Source organism: Peromyscus leucopus, chromosome X (genome assembly GCF_004664715.2).
Source record: "Peromyscus leucopus breed LL Stock chromosome X, UCI_PerLeu_2.1, whole genome shotgun sequence".
Classification (NCBI taxonomy): Eukaryota; Metazoa; Chordata; class Mammalia; order Rodentia; family Cricetidae; genus Peromyscus; species Peromyscus leucopus.
This window is the reverse complement of record NC_051083.1, coordinates 61,943,786-61,964,544: the sequence shown is the minus strand read 5'-3', so window position 1 is coordinate 61,964,544 and position 20,759 is coordinate 61,943,786. Positions and strand designations below refer to the sequence as shown.

The 20,759-nt window shown below is 45.0% G+C and overlaps 1 protein-coding gene across 1 annotated transcript; it reads left to right on the top strand.

The window, feature by feature from the left end:
* Positions 1-2,193: 2,193 nt before the first annotated feature.
* Rps4x (ribosomal protein S4 X-linked) lies at positions 2,194-6,152 on the top strand. Its single transcript, XM_028892082.2, has 7 exons — positions 2,194-2,285; positions 3,201-3,278; positions 3,688-3,868; positions 4,108-4,205; positions 4,555-4,726; positions 5,410-5,567; positions 5,964-6,152. Exons 1-7 carry the CDS (start codon positions 2,283-2,285, stop codon positions 6,063-6,065), a joined length of 792 nt encoding a protein of 263 aa, XP_028747915.1. The 5' UTR covers positions 2,194-2,282; the 3' UTR covers positions 6,066-6,152.
* The last annotated feature ends 14,607 nt before the right edge of the window (positions 6,153-20,759 follow it).

Here is a 20,759-nt window from a genome sequence, read left to right as displayed (position 1 = left end):
TCCCAGAACACGGCAGTTCACAACAACCTAGAACTCTAGTTCCAGGGAATCCAAGGTCCTCTTCTGACCTCTGGGGACACCAGGCATGCAAGTGATGCACAGACTACATGCAAGCAAACACTCATACCCACAGAAAAATAAAATAAATAAACCTAAAACAGAAATAAACTACAGTAAAAGCTAATGACAAAGCAGTGGAAAACAATGGTTCCCAGAGCCTGGAAAGGATGCAAAGAGGACCCTCAGTGGATTGCACAGTAGGACAGTGATGGCTGAAAATATTTGGTTGAATGCTTCAAAATAGGCAGGAGAGAAGATTCTGAATGCTTTCAACACAAAGAAGTTATAAGGGTCTGAGGTGAAAGATGTAGAAATTACTCTGAGCTGATCATTATACATCATATACATGCATAGGCATGTCATACTGTGCCCCATAAATCTGTACAATTGCTATACATTAACTAAAAATAAAGACAAAGCCTGGTGGTGGTGGCACTCACCTTTAATCCCAGCACTTAGGAGGCAGAAGCAGAAGGATCTCTCTGAGATCGAGGCCAGCCTGGTCTACAGAGGTAGTTCCAGGACAGCTAGAGTGACAGAGAAATTGTCTTGAAAAAAACAAAATAATAACAATAATATTAATTATATAGGCTGGTCATAGTAGTACATGCCTATAATCCCAGCATTTAGGAAGATGAGGCAGGAGGATCTCGAGTTGGAGGCCAGCCTAGCCTGTCTAGAAGATCCTGTCTCAAAAATGAAAAATAGCCAGGCGGTGGTGGTGCACGCCTTTAATCCCAGCACTTGGGAGGCAGAGGCAGGTAGATCTCTGTGAGCTCAAGGCCAGCCTAGTCTACAGAGCAAGTTCCAGGACAGCCAGGGCTACACAAAGAAACCCTGTCTCTTTAAAAAGAAAAAAAAATTAAAAATAAATAAATATATAGTCTGCTTGCTTATAGTCTCAGGTACTTGGTAGGCTAATGTGGGAAGATTGCTTGAGTCCAAAAGTTAAAAGCCAGCCTTAGAGAAAATCTATCACTCCAACAAAACAGAACAACAACAACAACAAAACCATTGACTACAACATCTACACAGTGGGCTGGGGGGTTGCAGGGGTGGTGTGAGATGGGGGGGTATATGACTGCACACCCAACTCTTAGAAGGCTGAAGCAGAAGAACCATGAATTTGAGGCTAGCCTGGGTTACCTAATGAGGCTCCATCTCAAAAGAAATACATATATGTATACATACACACACATATAATATATATACACATATGCATTTTATCCATATATATATACCTGTACATCTAAAAAGGGTGTGACTCCTCCCCAGCAGTCATTAATGCCAATACATCATATATATATGTATATATATGATTATAAATTATGTGCATGCACACATACACACATACATATGAGAGAGCGAGGAGGAGAGGAGAGAAGAGGAAAGGGAAAAACTCCTCTTCATAATAGTTTGAAGGGACTGAATCTCTGGGGTTTAGGATGGGCAGAGTTCACTCACCTCGGGGAAACCACAGATAACTGAGAGGTCTCTGTTCCTTCAGAGCAGGAACTGGAGAATGAAGGACAGCTTCAGAGGAGGAAAGCAGAACAAGCAGATCCATACTGGCTAGGTAACCAGACACTCTCTAATGTTCCCTCTCTTCCCTTATAGTACGACAAGTGCCCAATGTGTTCTACAGGAATGGATGGGCAGGGTGCCAGGTTCAAGCAGATATCCCTACCCTCTCACCCTGGATGGTCCATTTGCTTCAGCAATCTGCACAAAAGCAAAAGAGCAAACTACCTTTGGCTCTACTTATCTTTTATCCCATAGGGCTAACTGGCTCAGGAACTCGAAGATGAGAGAAATCATGTATAAGAAAAGGAACTGGAAGATGAGAGAAACCTTGTATAAGAAAAGTATCAAGTATTAAAACGTATCTTTTATCACCCAACCAAGGAGCATTCTCCTTGCAGGCAGATGTCTGGTGCGGTTGGTCTGGGCATTCCCAGCACTCATCATTCAGTCTGGTAATGGACTGAGCACATAAAGGAGAACAAGTGGAGGTGTAAGGGGGAACCAGCTTCTCAACCTCGGTTTCCTAGCTTAGGACCTCTGACCTCCCACCAGCAGATGGCAAGAGAGAGTGCCCGCCTGCTGGGAAAGAATCAGGCTGGGCGGAGCATTCCAGGCTCCGGCGCGGCGCGCGCAGCCTCCGACCCTAATTTCTACGTTCACCGGAAGAAGGCGAGTCTCTTTCCGTTCCCAGCGCAGCCATGGTAAGGCAGGGGTATAGTGAGCTCTTGGGTTGCATCGGCTTCCATCCTCCCTGACCGAGGCTACCCGGGGTGATCAGGGCTGGTGCAGGCGACTGCAGGGTGGAGACAAATGCAGCACTGCTGCGGGCCGGCGGAGATGGGCTCTGCGGCGAGCGAGAGAACTGGCCTGGGCTAGGGTGGGAAATCCGTCGAAGAGGGCAAGGCCTTTGGCTCGATCACACATTCCCTAGCCCCTGGAGAAGCGTTTGTTCTCCCAGGCGGGAAATTCGAGGGGCCAGGAGTGCAGACTGCAAGCCTGGGGCAGGTGGGCGCATTCTGCTTGGAGAATGGGCACTTGACGCATTTGTCTTTTTGACACGGACTGACTTTACATTATATAGCGGGTAACTTCTGTAAGAAGTATTAAAAAGGCTTCCTTCCGCTTTTGAATGTGGAAATTGGTACCAGTCCGTTCTTAGACAAAGGAGCAGTACACGTGGTCATGGCGAGGCTAGATTGATTTCTGTACCTGAAACTTTTGTCCAGCTGTGTGCTAGTACTGCACTTTTTGATTGACAAGTGAGATAACGTCCTGGGCCATTTTCTGTTGCTGTCTGCCTGTGTTTCTTGGGTGCTTCACAAGCATGGTGCTATAGATAGAATAGAATTTTTGTGACCAGGCACACTTAAGCAGTATCGTGGTGTAAATGTAAATCTCCGGGGTTCTTTGTATAGTGAAGCACTAGGAGCTTGTTAATGCTTACCTGCCTCTTCTACATTTTACTTGGACCCTATGCTTTAAACATTACCCACATTTTGTTGACCAGGAAAATGTGAAAGTCAGTTCATTAACGAATTTACACAGTGCTCTTTGTAAGCTGCCGGTTGAAAAGACCGGAAACAATTTAACAATGTTTCGTTTAAAACTTCCTTCAGGCTCGTGGTCCCAAGAAACATCTGAAGCGTGTAGCAGCTCCAAAACATTGGATGCTGGATAAATTGACCGGCGTGTTTGTAAGTATTGTGGAAGTACTTTAACATGTACCTTTAATTAGCTTCTTTATTCATGAAGCAGAATGCAGAGGATCTTTAGTTCTCTACTCTCATAGACCTGTATCCTACCTCGGTTTTGAAAGATTTGTGTTTCATTTTCTCCACGTGTTACATAGTATACTTATATGGATACATAGATTCAGGTCTCAAAGTAGGCAGACCTCATCCGGTGGAGGAGGAAATGCTGTGGAATTTAAGTTAAGGCCGGAGATACTTTTTGTAAGTTTCTAAACATACCCGTGTAAATAACCAAAGTTTTGGTGCAGTAAATAGTTTTTGTCTGTTTCCGCCGAGCTCAAAACCAGGAGATGGGTTTGAGTCAATCCTATAAATGGTTTTCCTAAAATAACGGTTTTAAAATGTTTTCCAGGCTCCTCGTCCATCCACTGGCCCCCACAAGCTGAGGGAATGTCTGCCTCTGATCATTTTTCTAAGGAACAGACTTAAGTATGCCCTGACTGGAGATGAAGTGAAAAAGATTTGCATGCAGCGCTTCATTAAGATTGATGGCAAAGTCAGGACTGATATAACCTACCCTGCTGGGTTTATGGGTGAGTGTCTAGAAAAGACACTTGGTAGTGGCCACCCCTTAACTCCTTCCCCGAAATGGCAGCTGAACAGGAAATTACTAGTACTTTTACTGCTGTGGGGGCGTACTTGTGGATAACCTCTGAAACCCAAATTCCCATTTACTTTAAACTATGTGGAGTCAAAAACGGGGTGTATCCCCCCCCCCAGTTCATTGTGGGGTAATGAGGATCGCTATGGTAACCGTATTCTTTGGTATCAGATGTCATCAGCATTGACAAGACTGGAGAGAACTTCCGTCTGATCTATGACACCAAGGGTCGATTTGCTGTTCATCGTATAACACCTGAGGAGGCCAAGGTGAGTCTGGCGTTAAGTTAGAGCGTGGGGGTGGGGTAGAAGGCCGCGATCAAAGTGTGTGCGCGCGCGCACTTAGGAACGAGTTCACAGTTGAGTGAGGTCCTGCTTTTTTAACTTTGGTGCTGGGCACTGAGCATGGCTTCTCACACGATGAGCATATGCTCTGCCTCCAGCCACTCTAGTCTGAAGCTTTATTTTTGTGACTGTTAGAGCAGTGGCTTCTGGTTGTCTTTTAGAAGCAAGGAGAAATCTTTCTAGAGGTTAATTTTAATAAAGAACTAGAAACAGTCTTGATGCAGACTAATGAGTTGAACTAGACTAAGTGACTTTAACCCTTTTATGCTTTTAGTACAAGTTGTGCAAAGTGAGAAAGATCTTTGTGGGCACAAAAGGTATCCCACATCTGGTGACCCATGATGCTCGCACTATTCGCTACCCTGATCCCCTCATCAAGGTGAATGACACCATTCAGATTGATTTGGATACAGGCAAAATAACCGACTTCATCAAGTTTGACACCGGTAAGCATCCTTTGTCCCCTGGGTGACTTGTAAAAGTTTTGGTGGTTTCTGGGATTTTTCCAGATGTAAATTTTGTTAAGCTTTGTGGAGCACTTGGGACTTGGCTTCTTTTGAGGGTTTGTTGGATTTTCACTGATCTAAATGCTTAGAATAGTCTTGGTGGCTGAGGGAGAGATATGAGAGACACCTGCTCCTACACTGGTCCAATTAGTGCAAAATTGTTACCAGCTAATCAAGATGGTGGCAGGTAGGCTGCAAGTTAAAGACCAGGCTGGACAACTTAGGTTGTCAGAATATATAGATACTCATTTTCAGGCTAATGGTGATGTAACTACCTTTAGTAGTGGTAACATCCCTGGAGTATGTCGATTGCAACAGCTTTACCTCGGGGCTATATGTCGATTGCGACAGCTTTACCTTGGGGCTATATGTCCATTGCAACAGCTTTACCTCGGGGCTAGAAGTGACCCGGGCAGGAGAGATAAAATCAGGACCTGAGAAGTTCCTCAAGCAGTCGATTACTTGTGTCAGGGGAGGGGTTCATTAGCTGTAATTGAGGGTTGGGACAAATCTTAAGGCTGCAGGTGCATAGAAGTGGCTAGACTGGTCTTTTGTTTGGGGAGGGGGTTGATTGGGAGCTTATCCTGCACTTTGCTTGAGGCGGATCGTTTCTTCCTGCCTAGGTAACCTGTGTATGGTGACTGGAGGTGCTAACTTGGGAAGAATTGGTGTGATCACCAACAGAGAAAGACATCCAGGCTCTTTTGATGTGGTTCATGTGAAAGATGCCAATGGCAACAGCTTTGCCACTCGGCTTTCCAACATTTTTGTTATTGGCAAGGTAAGTCTGGGGCTCCCTTCCCAGCAGTACATGGAGGTGTAGACGGTGCTGGGCATCGCTTTAATCATAGCAAGCTAGGAATGGGATGAATCTTCCTTATGTGGTTTGTGGGTCGTGTTCTTAAACAGAAATGTCCCTCCTTAGGTGTTCCTTAATTGTGCCAACTACACAGTAAACTTGGGAGGGGTTAAGTATGAAGGGCAAACTCGTATCTACAGATGTGGGCAGTGGTTGAATAAAATAGCCGCAGCAACAGGAATTGATGGTAAACTAGTATCTGAGTCTCAGGACCACCTCCCCAACAGCCAGCCTGTGACTGGCTTTAGTTCCGGTGACTTAAAGGCCAGTCGTGTCCTATGCTGTCCTGCTAATGGAGTTTGAATTCTTTTCATCTAGGGCAACAAACCATGGATTTCTCTTCCCCGAGGAAAAGGAATCCGCCTCACCATTGCTGAAGAGAGAGACAAGAGGCTAGCGGCCAAACAGAGCAGTGGGTGAAATGGTCTCTAGGAGACATGCTGGAGGAGTATTTGTACAAGCCTTTCTAGGCAATGTGCTAGATTAAACAGCATGGTGAACTACTTACTTGTGGTTTTGTGTCGCCTTTTTCAAAAATAATTTGTTGGGGGTTTATAACATGAATAATGATCAAATTCTGGGGCTGATTTAGATCTAGTTCCTATCTGTGGGGTCCCTCTGTTTGGCTGGGTGAGTCAGACTTAACTAGCCACACCTATGCAACTTTGCGCTATTGAAGCTCTAACCCAGGGCTTTGGTATATATCTATATAAGTAATGTATTGCTGAGGGGTTTTGTTTTGTTTTGGGTGGAACTGGAGTTAGATAGTTGTGAGCTGCCATGTGGGTGCTGGGAATTGAACCCGGGTCCTCTGGAGGAGGAGGCAGTGCCCCCTGTCACTGCATTTTAAATGGACTAAATGAGTAGCCCTGGCGGCGTGGAACTTGGAGAGATCCTGCCTGCCCTTAGTGTGCTATTTATTATAGGCTGAGCGACCATGCCCAGCCCCCATCACCTTTTTGGAAAAGATCTGTGCTGGCCTTAGCCCAAATCTGGTTGTCGCCTGTCCCACGAGCCATGTAGAGTGAAAATCTCCAGGCACTAGGCTCATAAATGCCTAGACTATCAGTCTCTCCCAAGAGTATATTGCTTTGATTTCTGCTGGTGTCTGGAGGCCTTCTGGTTTGATTTCTAAAATCTTAAGCACTCATGTCAACAGTAAAGCAGACAAATAGCCCTGAGATAAGACAGACCAAAATAAACAGAAGTTTATCCGCTGCGGTTTATGTCCCTGCACCAGCAGCAGGATGGGCTTTATACTCCTGTCAGCAGTGGGATCTGAGGAGCGGCTGATGTGTCTACTGGAAGCAGTATATGTATTTTCCCCTGAGACAGGGTTTCTCTGTAGTTTTGGTGCCTGTCCTGGATATCACTCTGCAGACCAGGCTGCCCTTGAACTCACAGGGATCTGGCTCTGCCTCCCAAGTGCTGGGATTAAAGGCGTGCGACACCATCACCCAGGCTAGACTAGCCTTTTTTAAATTGGCAGAATATTTATGGTAAAGAATGTCTCATTAAGACAAATAGCCAAACGAATGGAAACACATGAACTATGAACCAATAGCTGAGGAGCCCCCAACTGGATCAAGCCCTCTGAATAAGTGAGACAGTTGATTGGCTTGATCTGTTTGGGAGGCACCCAGGCAGTGGGACCGGGGCCCTGTCCTTTGTGCATGAGCTGGCTGTTTGGAACCTGGGGCTTATACAGGCACACTTGGCTCAGCCTGGGAGGAGGGGAATGAACCTGCCTGGTTGAATCTACCAGGTTGATCTCGGGGAGGCTTTGCCCTGGAGGAGATGGGAATGGGGGATGGGCTGGGAGGCGGGCAGGGGTGGGAAGGGGGGCGGGGAGAACAAGGGAATCCGTGGCTGATATGTAAAATTTAATTATAAAATTTAAAAAAGCCTCATTAAATATGCATACATTGTGGAATGGTTCAGAGCCACCACTGACTTGCTAACATTCTATGGCACTAACCCTTAGCTGTCCCTTAGTTTCTATGCCTGCAATCTCAACCCAGCAGCCAGAGGAATGGCACCTTTTGGTGTAAGTTGAGGTCTTTCAGAGGCTGCATGTGGCTCCCACTGACCTCCCAGACCAAAGCCGCAGCCATCACCTGCAAGGCCCTTAAAAATGTGACAAATGTACCCTCAGACCTCATCTACCCATCCACCCCCCCCAGTCTATTCCAACTACACTGGCCTCCGTGCCCTTTCCTGTTGGAGGCAGTCCAGCCTCAACTCAGGCCCAAACCCTCCCACTTTAGCCTTCCGAGTCCACAGGACTAGTTAGCGCCCCACTGCCATCCGCCTTGTATGCCTTTTTCCTCCTGGCATAACATGATCATCCCGTCATCTGGGGATAGAGATTACCATGGTACAGTAGCTGTGGCAAATGACTGAGCAGAACAGTGTACAACTAGTCCTTAGAGTAAAGATAATGGAGCTCCTGACTCCTGAGGAGGAGAGGGAAGGGGTCAAGTACCTGTATGTTTAAGCTGCAAGGGATCATGGGAAATGCTAACAGGGGACTTGGTGGTGAAGCTCCCATAAGGCTGTCTGTCCTTCATGATGGGGTGGGACTTTGAGGTAATGCACGTTTTGGGGTCACCAAGGCTCCTTCCTGTAAGTAACCTCTCACCTGAGTGTGCTCTTAAACACAATACACCATAGGGTTCACCAAGCTGGACTTGGAATCTTTGCATTGGTCTGTCTTGCCTTAGTGCTCTATCTGGGGTGAAGAGAGGCTTGTTCGCACCTCCCCAGGGAAACTTCACTCAACACCTGCTGTTTATTTTGTTTTTAATTTAAAGATAGGACCTCGATGTGTGACCTAGGCTTGCCTCAACTTCATGATCCTCTTGCCTCAGAGGCTTCTCAAGTGCTGGGATTATGGGTGTCTTGCTATTTGCTTCTTCAATACAGAGGTATTCTGCCTCAGCACTGTGAACAGACATTCTCAAAAAAAAAAAAAAAAAACAAACTTACACTGAAACTTCAATAACGCCAATTAACGGATGAAAACTTCAGGGATTGTGGAGAGCTTGAAGTGTTGCAGGTCTGAAGCCCCATTACAATTTATGTCAGGCTAACTTCAGCCCCTTTTATAACCATCCCTTGCACACCCCTGTCTGACGTAATATCCTTGGGATATAATCAGGTAAAACCTTTTGCAACCTATTAATAGCCCAGTAAACTCTGCCAACCAAAAGGCTAGGCATGTCAGAGAGCAGCTGAAGCCTATAGCAGAGATTTCCCTTGATTATAACCTGCCTCCCCAATGTTTCCATCAGTGTATCTGAAGGCTCTTGATTCACGCCTCTCTATTCTGCTAATCTAAAACTTACTGGAGCTGTTACCACCTTGGAACATGGTATTTGGGAAACCCGAATCTCTATTCCTGGGCTCTATTCCTCTCATATTTGACTTCAGAATAAACTGTCTCTTACCCTCTTGGAGGTTAAGAGCTGTGGTTTTACATTAATAGCACTTTACACTGGTGTGTGTGTGTGTGTGTTATATTTGGAACAGTTTCAAAAATACCAAAAAGGTCAGAGTGTCAAATCCAAATCACCTAGGGAAAGGCAAGCTTCATTTGCCGTTCATTAACACTCTGCTACATTTGGTAAACTACCACGCGGATGTTTTGTTTGTTTTTCAGACGTTGACCAGGATAGCGGGGGAACCACAACACCTGGCTGCCTGCCTACTTACCTCGATCTCTGCTTGCTTCCTTCCTTCCTTCCTTCTCCTTTCCTTCCTTCCTTGATCCCTCAACCCTCCTGCCTCAGCCTTTGAGTATCCGATACTACAGGTGAAACTGTTGAAGCAACCAACTAGCCTCAACTTGAGAAAGTTTGATGTAGGTTTGAGGATGGATTTTCTTTTCAGGCAGAAAGTCTTTTGCTGACCACAAAGCAGGGGTCTGAAGTGGGTTCAGAACCACCATGAGAAAGCTTTCCAATTTTTTAGGGAAAGGGATGTTTTACACTTCGGGAAGTGGCCTTTGTTAATGTGTAGCCTATGCTATATGTCTTTAGAGGGGGAAGCAGGACATTCATGACTTAAACTACATAACAGGGATCACTCTCTCTGGGTAAAGGAGTGGTACTTGGTTAATGTGACATTCGTCAGGCTGCTACCCCAGGTGGCAGGGGTTCTTGTCCTGCTTACAGGATTACACGTGTGTGCCACAGCCCTCTCTGGGGTTTGGTTCACTGAGGGAAAGTTTCTATCTCAATACCAGGTTGTATTAATGGACTTAGGAAATTAGGCCAGTATGATCAGAATAAGCTATAGGTTTCCAAACAAAATGGCTTATATGCACTGTCTGAAAGAATTGAGAAGCGAACCAGTGTGGTGGAACTCACTGTAATTTAAAGGAACTACAAATTAAAATTGGATTTTAATGAAGTGAACTTAAAACCCAGGAGACAGTGGCGTACACCTTTAATCCCAGCACTCAGGAAGCAGAGCCAGGCAGATCTCTGAGTTCGAGGCCGCCTGGTCTACAGATGGAGTTCCAGGACAGTCAGGGCTACACAGAGAAACCCTGTCTCAAAAAAAAAAAAGCCAACAAACAAACAAAAAACCCTAACTTAAACTGGGAGTGGTGGCCCACATCTGTAATCCTAGCACTTGGAAGTGGAGACACATTTAGGCATTCAAGGGCATTTTAAGCTACACAGTCTGAGGTTTTTCTGGGCTACATGCAACCCTACCTCAAAATCCCCAAATATAACACTAACCTAGCAGATACCATAGTTCAGCAACAGAACACACTATAGAGTACGGCTGCTTCCCCCAGGATGATATGAAAGAATGGGAATTGAGGCTCACTGCCTCTACCCGGAATCACAAGACAGCATCCTACCAAAAACCATGAGTCCGGTATGCATGAGGTCCTGGGCTCAATCCCCAGCGCTGTCCAAAAGAAAGCCGACAAATGAAAGATTAAAACACAATACTCAAGAGCTGGAGATATGGTTCAGCAGTTAAGAGTACTTGTCTACAGAGGCAGGGGGATCCCTATGAGTTCAAGGCCAGTCTGATCAACTTAGTGAATTCCAGGCCAGGGCTACATAGTAAGACCCTGTCCAAAAAAAAAGAGCACTCACTGCTCTTGGAAAGAACCCAGATTCAGTTCCAGCACCCACATGGCAGCTCACAACTATCCACACACACAGTGCACATGCATACATGATGGTAAACACCCACACTCATTTCAAAAATCTATAAAAACATAAGTATTCCACCAGGCGGTGGTGCGCACGCCTTTAATCCCAGCACTCAGAGGCAGAGCCAGGTGGATCTCTGTGAGTTCGAGGCCAGCCTGGGCCACAGGATGAGTTCCAGGACAGGCACCAAAGCTACAAAGAGAAACCCTGTCTCGAAAAACAAAAACAAAAACAAACAAACCATAGTATTCCATTGGGTATTCCTTATAAACAGGTAATTCTTGCAGAATGCTGTTTTTCTTCAATGCTGGAGACTGAATCTAGGGCCCCACATGCGCTGGGCAAGCAGTGCTAGACAACTATGCTCCTAATGAACTGTGTGCCCCCAGCTCACTCACACTTGTGCGCTCTCTCTCTCCCTCCCTCTCTCTCTCTCTCCTCTCCTCTCTCTCTCTCCTCTCTCTCTCTCTCTCTCTGTCTCTGGGATAAGGTCACAGGTAACTCACGCTGGGCTCAAACTTGCTATACAATTGAGGATGACCTTGAGTTTCTGATCCTCTTTCCTCCACCACCCAGGTGCTGGAACTGTAGATATGCACCACCATACCATACCCTAGTACATGTGATGCTTGGAACTGAATCCAGGGCTTTGTGCATGCTAGGCAAGCACTCTACCAACTAAATGACCTATGTCCCCAACAAAAAGACAAATTACTACGGAACTATACTCCCAGGTTCCAGCCCTCCTTTTCCTCTTTATTTTGAGAGAGAGTCTCAATAATATCCAAAATTGTTCAAACTGACCTTAGACATACTCTGTAGCAGTATCTTAGTTTCTTTGCTCATCGTGGTGATAAAATACTGTTACAAAAAGCAAATTAAGGGAGAAAAAGTTTCTTTTACTTCACAGTTCAAGGTACAGGCCATCATGGCAGGGAACTTAAGCAGTTGGAACTTAAGGAGAAGCAGCTGGTCATATCATACCCACCATCCAAACCAGGGAGGGATGAACATATTCATCATTTGCTGTTCAGCTCTTTCTCCACTTACACAGTTCACTGGCCCAGTTAGGGAATGGTGTTTCCCACAGTGAGTGAATCTTCCCACTTCAATTCATACAATCAAGATCACCCCCCACAGGCCCCTCTCTCAGATGATACTAGATTCTATCAAGTTGATAACACCATCACAAGTCTGCCCCATAAAAATGGGCATCCAAACACATCACTTCTAATCCATAACCTTTCACCTTTGTCCCCATAGGGTTATGATCATGCTATAATATAAAATTAATTCACTCCAACTTTAACAGTCCCTATAACCTTAACAATTCCAAAAGTTGGTGGGCGGTGGTGGTGCACGCCTTTAATCCCAGCACTTGAGAGGCAGAGACAGGTGGATTTCAGTGAGTTCGAGGCCAGCCTGGTCTACAGAGCCAGTTCCAGGACAGCCAAGGCTACACAGCATGTCTAAAACAAAAACAAGACAAAAAGTAAAACAACAAAAATGCAGATGTTGGAAGTTCACACATTTTCAATGACGTAAACAACTTCTTTGCTGTACCAGTTTTTAAACACTGTAACAGTGTTTCCTTCATTTTTTGTACATTCATGTTGTAACGGTTACAAAAGAAATACACTTATTATGTTGTTTGGCTTTTTTGGTTCAGTTTGGTTTTTGTTTTGCTTTTTTTTTTTTTTTAAGACAGAGTCTCGGACAGCCCAAGCTGACCCCAAACTTGATATGATGTAGCCAAGGATGACTCCTGATTCTCCTTCCATGTTGGGCCACTATGACCAGAGACAATAGCAATGCAATCTTCCTCTGTAGCCCAAGATGGCCTTTAATTCACAATCCTCTTGTCCTAGCCTCCCAAATACTGAGAATACAGACATACACCAGTGTGCTTAACCATAACACACTTCACATCTAATCTTTTTTTTCTTTTTGACTTTTTGAAACAGGGTTTCTCTGTGTCTGGAACTCACTCTGTAGACCAGGCTGGCCTTGAACTCACCGAGATCCACCTGGCTCTGCCTCCCAAGGGCTGGGATTAAAGGCGTGCGCCACCACCCCACTCTAATATGCACATTTAACATTCTCTCCATCACGTCCTCCTAGAGCAATGCTTCTCAACCTTCCCAATGCTGCGACCCTTTAATAGAGTTCCTCATGTTGTGGTGACCCCCAACCATAAAATTATTTTTGTTACTACTTGATAACTGTAAGTTTGCTACTGTTATGAGTCCTAATGTAAATATCTGTTTTTTCTGATGGTCTTTGGTAACTCTGTGAAAGTGTCGAAAGCCTCACCCAGAAGTGGGTATGACCTGAAGTTTGAGAACCGCTGTTCTAGATAATTAGCCAAGCACTGATTTATACTGTTTGGCAGCTACAGGTATGATTTCATTAAACAGGGCACTGGGAATAGACCCCTGGGGCACCATGCAGGTACAACAGGCTCTAGCAACCTTGAGGGCATGGATTATAGTAAACTATAGCATCCTAAATATGAAGTGATGAGGGCTGTTTTTACTTGTATTGGTTTTGGTGCTGGGTTTTTGGTCCGTTTGGTTTTTGCTTGGTTGGTTTTTTGTATACGGGCTGAGCTCAGGTCCTCATTCATGTTAAGCATGTGCCCTACCAGCTGGGCCTCACTCTCAACTCCAGGAAATAACGTGTTCAGTATTTAATGTCTTCATGTTTAGTGTAATTTACTTAATCTTAAGTTTGTCTATTCAAAACTTTTTAAATGTCCCTAATATTTTTAGCATGATAATAGCTGTTTCTAAACCAGTGATTGTCATTTTTTTTTTTAAGAACAGGGTCTCACTATGTAGCCCTGGCTGACCTAGAACTCAAAGAGATTTCCTGCCTCTTCATCCTAAGTGTTGAGGTTAAAGGTATGGATCACCATGGCTGGAGACTCTGAAAAATTAAGTTGTCTCTGCCAGTCTGGTACAAGCCTGTTGCGGTACACCGTACTACCAGGCTACAAGGGCTATCTTGGTCCTGTCCAAGTGTGCTATCTCAGTACCTTTCAGGAGGACCCTCCTCTTCTACCTGGCTCACAGAGCTCTATAGAAAGCAAAGCTACTTCATCCGACCCCAGGCCAGTCTCTCCTCTACAGTATGGTCCCATCCTCAGCCTGAATCCTGTTACTTGCTCTTAAACACCTCTTGGTTCAAAGGCATTGACTATTCAGTCAAAACCAAATTCCCTGGGCTTCTTGCAAGACCACTTCTTTTTTGTTTGTTTGTTCTCATTTTTTTTTTTTTTTTTTCGAGACAGGGTTTCTCTGTGTAGTTTTGGTGCCTATCCTGGATCTTGCTCTGTAGACTGGGCTTGGTCTTGAACTCACAGAGATCCGCCTGGAGTGCTAGCATCAAGGCATGCACCACCACTCCCCAGCCTGCAAGACCACTTCTTTTACAGTGGCCCTAAGCTACTTATCTGTTGAATGACTACACAGGAGCTCCCAATTCATTGCTCACTACTACATCTGTCTTTTTCATAAGATTTATTGTTTTTTCTTTTTTTCCAGAGCTGAGGACCGAACCCAGGGCCTTGTGCTTACTAGGCAAGCGCTCTACCACTGAGCTAAATCCCCAACCCCTGAGATTTATTTTAATGCTTTATTTATGTACATGTTTGTAAGTCTGTGTGAATATATCATAAACAGAACTCATCGTTTTCTCCCCCATCCCATTTTCAATGACCCTTCTATTCCTGTAGTTGTTGACTTTTTCTTTTTTCTTTTATTTATTTCACCCCTTTTCTTATATTTCCTTGTATTTATTTACTAATTTATTTATTTTGAGACAGAGTCTCACCATGTAGCTCTGGCTGGCCTAGTAGACCAGGCTCAAGTGATCCACTGGCTTCTGCCTCCTGAATGCTAGGATTAAAAGAGTGCACTACCACACCTAGCACCCTCTGTTTCTTTTCTTTTTTTTCTTTTTTTTTTTTTTTTTTTTTTTTGGTCAGGGTCTCACCCTGTAGTCCAGGCTGACTTTGAACTTGTGGTTCTCCTATCTCCCTGCCTTCCAGGTTCTGGAATTTACAAGTGTATAGCATCACACCTGGCTCCTAACTTTCCTTTAGGCTCCCCAGTTCACCCTGTCCCCTTCTTTCTTCAGCTTTTTGGACACCTTTCCCTTCAGGAACAGTTTTTCTTCACTCTGCTCTCCTGCCTACCGTCTTCCCTAACTTCCCAGCTGACTCTCAACTGTCCTTCAGACTTCAGTTGAGATGCTGCTTAGTCTGGCAAATCTCTGGAAAATTAAGAGCCCATATGCACTGTTTCCTGCTCTTCCATCTTCCGACACATATGACAACTGTCTGCTTAGCTTGGCATCAGTGGTACATGCCTGTAATCCTAGCACTTAAGAGATGAAGGCAGGGAGATCAGAAATTCAAGACCAACCTTGGCAACTTAGAGAGTTCAAGGCCAGGCTAGGCTACAACCCAAAATATTTAACAAAATCCACCCCCCCCCCAAAAAAAAGTCTGTCTCCCCTGAGTGACTGTGAGGTCTATAAGATCAATGTCATCCACAGCTTGGTACCAAGCACTTGCCCAGTCACTGGATCTGAGCAGCGGAGTTTGTGAGTGAGTGAATGAATGAATGAGAGGTACATCCTGAAGTTTCCCCTCCATTTGTCTGTTTTCCTTACTGTGCCGCCGCCAGTACTTTCTTGCCGCTGAAAACAAAAACAGAAATCCATAGTTTTTACTTGTGCTTAAGGGGACATAGTTGGAAAATGTCACCTTCTGAAATTGGAACTAATAGAATCAGGACTGAATAGATGAGATCAGCCATCTGCAAAATAATCCACTTTAAGAGTTGTTTGTAAATATGATACCACTGAGACAAGGGTGCTTTTTCTGTCTCTGTGGTGATCGGTGTGTTGCTGCAGGCTGGGAACCTGGCAGATATAAAGAAAGTGATAATGTCAATCAATTGTAACCAGATTGCAAGTGATATTGCTGTACAAACAGGACAGCCTGTGTCCATATGGGGGCTTGAAGAGAAGTGAGCCAAAGAACACATTTTCCATGTTCGATTATCAGTAAGTACTACGTGCAGCCCTTTTTGTAGCTTACAAAGCACAGCTGAGTGTGTTACCTCAGAATCTCCAAGTAACACAATCTCCAAGAAGATTCCACAAGAAAGCCATTTTACAGATTAAAAAAAAGTCCACTGCTGGGCAGTGGTGACACATGCCTTTAATCCCAGCACTCGGGAGGCAGAGGCAAGCAGACCTTTGTAAATTCGAGGCCAGCCTGGTCTACAGAGTGAGTTCCAGGCCAGTCAAGGCTACACAGAGAAACAAAACAAAACAAATGTCCACCCCTTCACTAAGAGTGAGAGTATTACAAACTCAAGGACAGAAATACCTCTGGAGGGTTGGGAATGTGTCTCATTGGAAGAGTACTTGCCTAGCATACACGAGGTCCTGAGTTTGATGCCCAGAACATAACTTGGGTGTGGTGGTATACACCTATAATCCTAGCACTTGGTGGAGGATTTTATGTAGCTTCATCCTCAGCTACATAAAATGTTTGAGGTCAGCCTTAGCTGCTTGCGATCCTCTTTCACACACACAATTATATATAATATCTGGGCAGATACAAGAAGTTCTCAGAGTGACCAGGTAGTCAACCCATCCACTTTTGTTCAATCTCACTTTGTCATACTTTGGGCTTTGAAGAAGCTTGGCTTAGGGCCTAGGACCCCTTGAAGGGAGGTGGAGTTAGAGAGAACACCGCTCACTGCCAGGTGGATCTCTTGTTCATTCAGCAAACATTGATGGGTTTATGGGCCCAGCAGAGTGCTGAGAATTCCAATATGGTGGCAAATAATTCACAGGGTTCCTAGCTGGTTCAGTGGCACATATCTGTAGTCCCAGCTACTCTGGAGGTTGAGGCTGGAGGATCCCTTGAGCCTAGGAGTTTGAGATTAGTCTAGCTAACACAGAAAGACCCCATCTAAAGAAAATAAAGCAAGATATCCAACTCCTTATTCAATGGATGAGCAGAATTCCAAGGGGCCAAGAAGAAAATGATTACAATATAGTGCAGGAGATGCTCTGTGAAGAAAAGCTTGTGTGGGGGACCCACAGACTGGCCATCTTCACTAGTCTGGGGTAGGCTCTTAGCAAGACAAAAAGGGGCTGCAGGAATCAGCCAATGGTGCAAGAAAGGTGTTCCAGGAAGAGAAGAGATGATGAGAAGGTCTGGGGAGAGAGAGACTGTGACAAGTCAGTGAAGGGAAAGGGCTGGAGAAGCGAAGTCAGAGAGAAAAATCACAAGACCCAAGTAATATCAGAACGACTTCCTCCTAGTAACAGGTTACACGACAAAAGAACAAGAGCTATCTTGTTAAAATCCTCATCACTAGTCTACTAAATCAATACTGATTTATCTTACTAGTCTTGAGAATTTTATTTACACAATTATTTTTTCTTTTCTTTTTTTTCACTTTCATTTTCATTTTTTTTTGAGACAAAGTCTAAATATGTAGCCTTGGCTGGCCTGGGACTCACTATGTAGACCAGGCTGGTTTGAAACTCAGAGACAGCCACCTGCCTCTGCCTTCAAAGTGCTGGGCTGGGATTAAGGGTGTGCCATAATGCCTGGCCCCTGCTAGGTTTGAAATAAGCAGAGGTAACTGACAGCATGTTATTAAGGTGTGTGATTGCCAAAGCTGGCATGTGTTGTGTGTCTATTCCTGTGGTTCAAGTCACCCCTGAGGCCGTGGTAGGAGGAGCCCATGAGTTTGGTGTCAGCCTCAACAACATACTCGGATACTGTCTCTAAAAGAAAAAAAAAAAATGTTTCCAGGAAACTGAGGGTGTAGAACAGTAATAGAGTGAGCATATGCCTACAATTTGCTAGGCCTGGGTCTCAATCCCCAATACTGCAAAATAGTAAAACAAAAATTAAATGCTACGAAAGTTCATCCTTGCTATGAGGTGTTGCTGAATATTACTTGGCAAAGATGTTTATGCTGAGTTTGTTTAGCTATGTAGAGATGTGTTACATTTGTTTATGATTCATTTGTCCTATGATGTAAAGATGTGTTGCTTTGCCTGCATAAGACACCTGATTGGTCGAATAAAAAAGCTGAACGGCAAATAGCTAGGCAGTGGAGGGATAGGCAGGGCTGTCGGGCACAGAAAATAAGAAGGAAGAGGGATCTAGGCTCAAGAAAAAACGGACAAGAGAGAAAGAGGGGAGATGCCTGGGGCCAGCCTGGCAGCCGCCAGCCAACCAGATATGGAGTAGGACATACAGAATGAAAGGTTAAAAAGCCCCGAGGCAAACAGTAGATGAAGAGAAACAGGTTAATTTAAGCTATAAGAGCTGGTGGGACAAGCCTAAGCTAAAGCCGAGCATTCATAACTAATAATAAGTCTCTGTGTCATGCCTGGAGGGCTGGCAGTGTGAGAAAGCCTGCTACAATGAGGTGGCTGGCCTGGCATCAGAACCGAATTTTCAATGGACTCCAGAAGCCATCCTCTAAGTTTGTCTAACGGTACAGCACCTCATCACACAAGTATAGGAATCTGGATTTAAATAAAGCCATCAAAGGATTTTGGGTCAAAGAATCAACATTCAAATTTTGTTCTAAAACTCACTCTGGCTGCCGAGTAGGGGAGAGGCCAGAAGGAGAGAAGAGACGTAGTGAAGGCGGCAGAGGTCTGTGTCTTGGACAGCTGGGCCTTGGACTAGGTAAGCAGTCCGGAGGGTGAAGAGACAAGGGTGACACACACACAGCAGAAGTCACAGGACTTGGTACCTGATAGGACGTGAAGAGTGAGGGCAAGGAAACAGGAGGCCTACTCCCAGCATCCTGGCTTCAAGAAAGGGACCAATGATTCCCGGGTATATGGTGAACTCTTTCAATCCCAGTACTCAGGAATGTGAGGCTGGCCTGTGCTACACAGTGAGACTCTGCCTCAAAAATAAACAGATAAATGGATGTGCAGGCTAGTTTTAGGTCAACTTGACCCAAGCTAGTCATCTGAGAGGAGGGAACCACAGTTGAGAAAATGCCTCCAGAAGATCAAACTGTAGGCAAGCTGTGGCTATTTTTTCCTTCCTTCCTCCTCCCTCCCTCTCCTCCCTCCCTCCTTCCTCCCTTCCTTCCTTCCTCCTTTCCTTCCTTCTTTTCTTCCTTTCTTTCTTTTTTCTCAAGACAGGGTTTTTTTGTGTAGCCCTGCTGGCCTGGAACTCAGAGATTCCCTGCCTCTGTCTTCTGACTTCTGGGATTAAAGGTGTGTGCCACCACTGCCCAACTGCTATTTTCTTAATTAGTGATTGATGGAGGAGAGCCCAGCCCATTGTGGGTGGTCCTGGTTTCTATAAGAAAGCAGGCTGAGCAAACCATGAGGAGTAAGCCGGTAAGAAGCATTCTTCCATGGCCTCTGCTTCAGCTCCTGTCTCCAGGTTTGAGCTTTGAGCCAGGTGATGGTGGCACATGCCTTTAATCCCAGCACTCTGGAGGCAGAGGCAGGAGGATCTCTGTGAGTCTGAGGCCAATCTGGTCTACATAGCAAGCTTGAGAACCCTGTCTCAAAAAAAGGCAAAGAATGCAAAATAAAAACACACAAATAAAGACAAGCGTAGTGAGTGGTACATGCCTTTATCTCACCACTCAGGAGGCAGAGACAGGTGGATCCTGTCCAACAAGGGTAGGTTTGGCCCTTTATGGCTTCCAAATCCATTCTCCAATCTGACTGCATAATAAAAACAGTCAAGGAATTTGTATAAAGCAGGGATAATAACCAAAATGCTTTGGGATATAATACAATTACTGCTATTTTAAAGATTCTATCAAAGTATTTACTCATCAGAAGAAAACTTTGAGCTTGGTTCCCCTTTCTTCAATTTGACCACTTTTGACATTGAGTCACATCATGGTAATTGTGTACTAACTGTGGAGAGTGTTAGGCCTCAAACCCAGGACAAACAGCTAAGGTGCCTATTTGACATATCAAAGTGGACCTGGCCACCAGGCTCTCCCAGCATCCCTCGGTCCCTACCTGTTACAGGTTATGACTGGCATACTCCACCCTCTACTCTGAACTCTCCAGCCCAGGGGCTGGGCTGCCCTTCCCCCATCTGCCCTTCCCTATACAATCCAGCCATTTTGGTTACCTGGTCCTTTGTCTCCTGGCCAGGTTGCCCCTCTTGGTTGGCAGCTCCTCTCCTGTCTTCCTTCCCCACCTCTCCTCACATAGCCCAGCTAGAACTCTCCCAGATGTCTCTGCCTTCAGCTCTGCTCTCCCTTTTATCTATAATCAACTTTCTCCTCTGTTATACCTGGGACCAGTCCTGTCTGTTCCTTTGTATTTCTTTTTTTTTCAGGGAAGGAGTGGAAGAGCAAGGTAAAACATACATTTTTGTTGTTGTTATTGTTTTTAAAAAATATTATTTGTTGTTCTAGGCAGTGGTGGTGCACTCCTTTAATTCCAGCACTTGGGAGGCAGAGGCAGGCGGATCTCTGTGAGTTTGAGGCCAGCCTGGTCTATACAGAGAAACCTCATCTTGAAAAACCAAATACACACACACACACACACACACACACACACACACACACACACACACAGTTTATTATTATTATTATTGTATGTGAATGAATATGTGTGCATGATGTATGTGGGAGCACATGCCATAAACACATGTGTGGAAGTCAGAAGCATGGAGTCAGTTCTCTCTTTCCCCTTTATGTGAATTCTGAGGCTCAAACCCAGGTCACCAAGCTTGCTCGATTCAGTAATTGTCTACACCCGTGAAGCTTTTCTTGCTATCCCAGTTTGGTTTCTGAGACACTCTCGCTCTGTAGACCAGACTGACCTCAAGCTTGCAGTGATTTTCCTGCCTCTGCCTCTAAGATGCCGAGATTACAGGTGTGCCTACCACACCCAG

Coding starts and splice junctions, on each gene's coding strand:
- Rps4x (XM_028892082.2), top strand. Junction 3,279..3,687: donor ATAAATTGACCGGCGTGTTT/GTAAGTATTGTG, acceptor AATGTTTTCCAG/GCTCCTCGTCCATCCACTGG. Junction 4,206..4,554: donor TAACACCTGAGGAGGCCAAG/GTGAGTCTGGCG, acceptor TTATGCTTTTAG/TACAAGTTGTGCAAAGTGAG.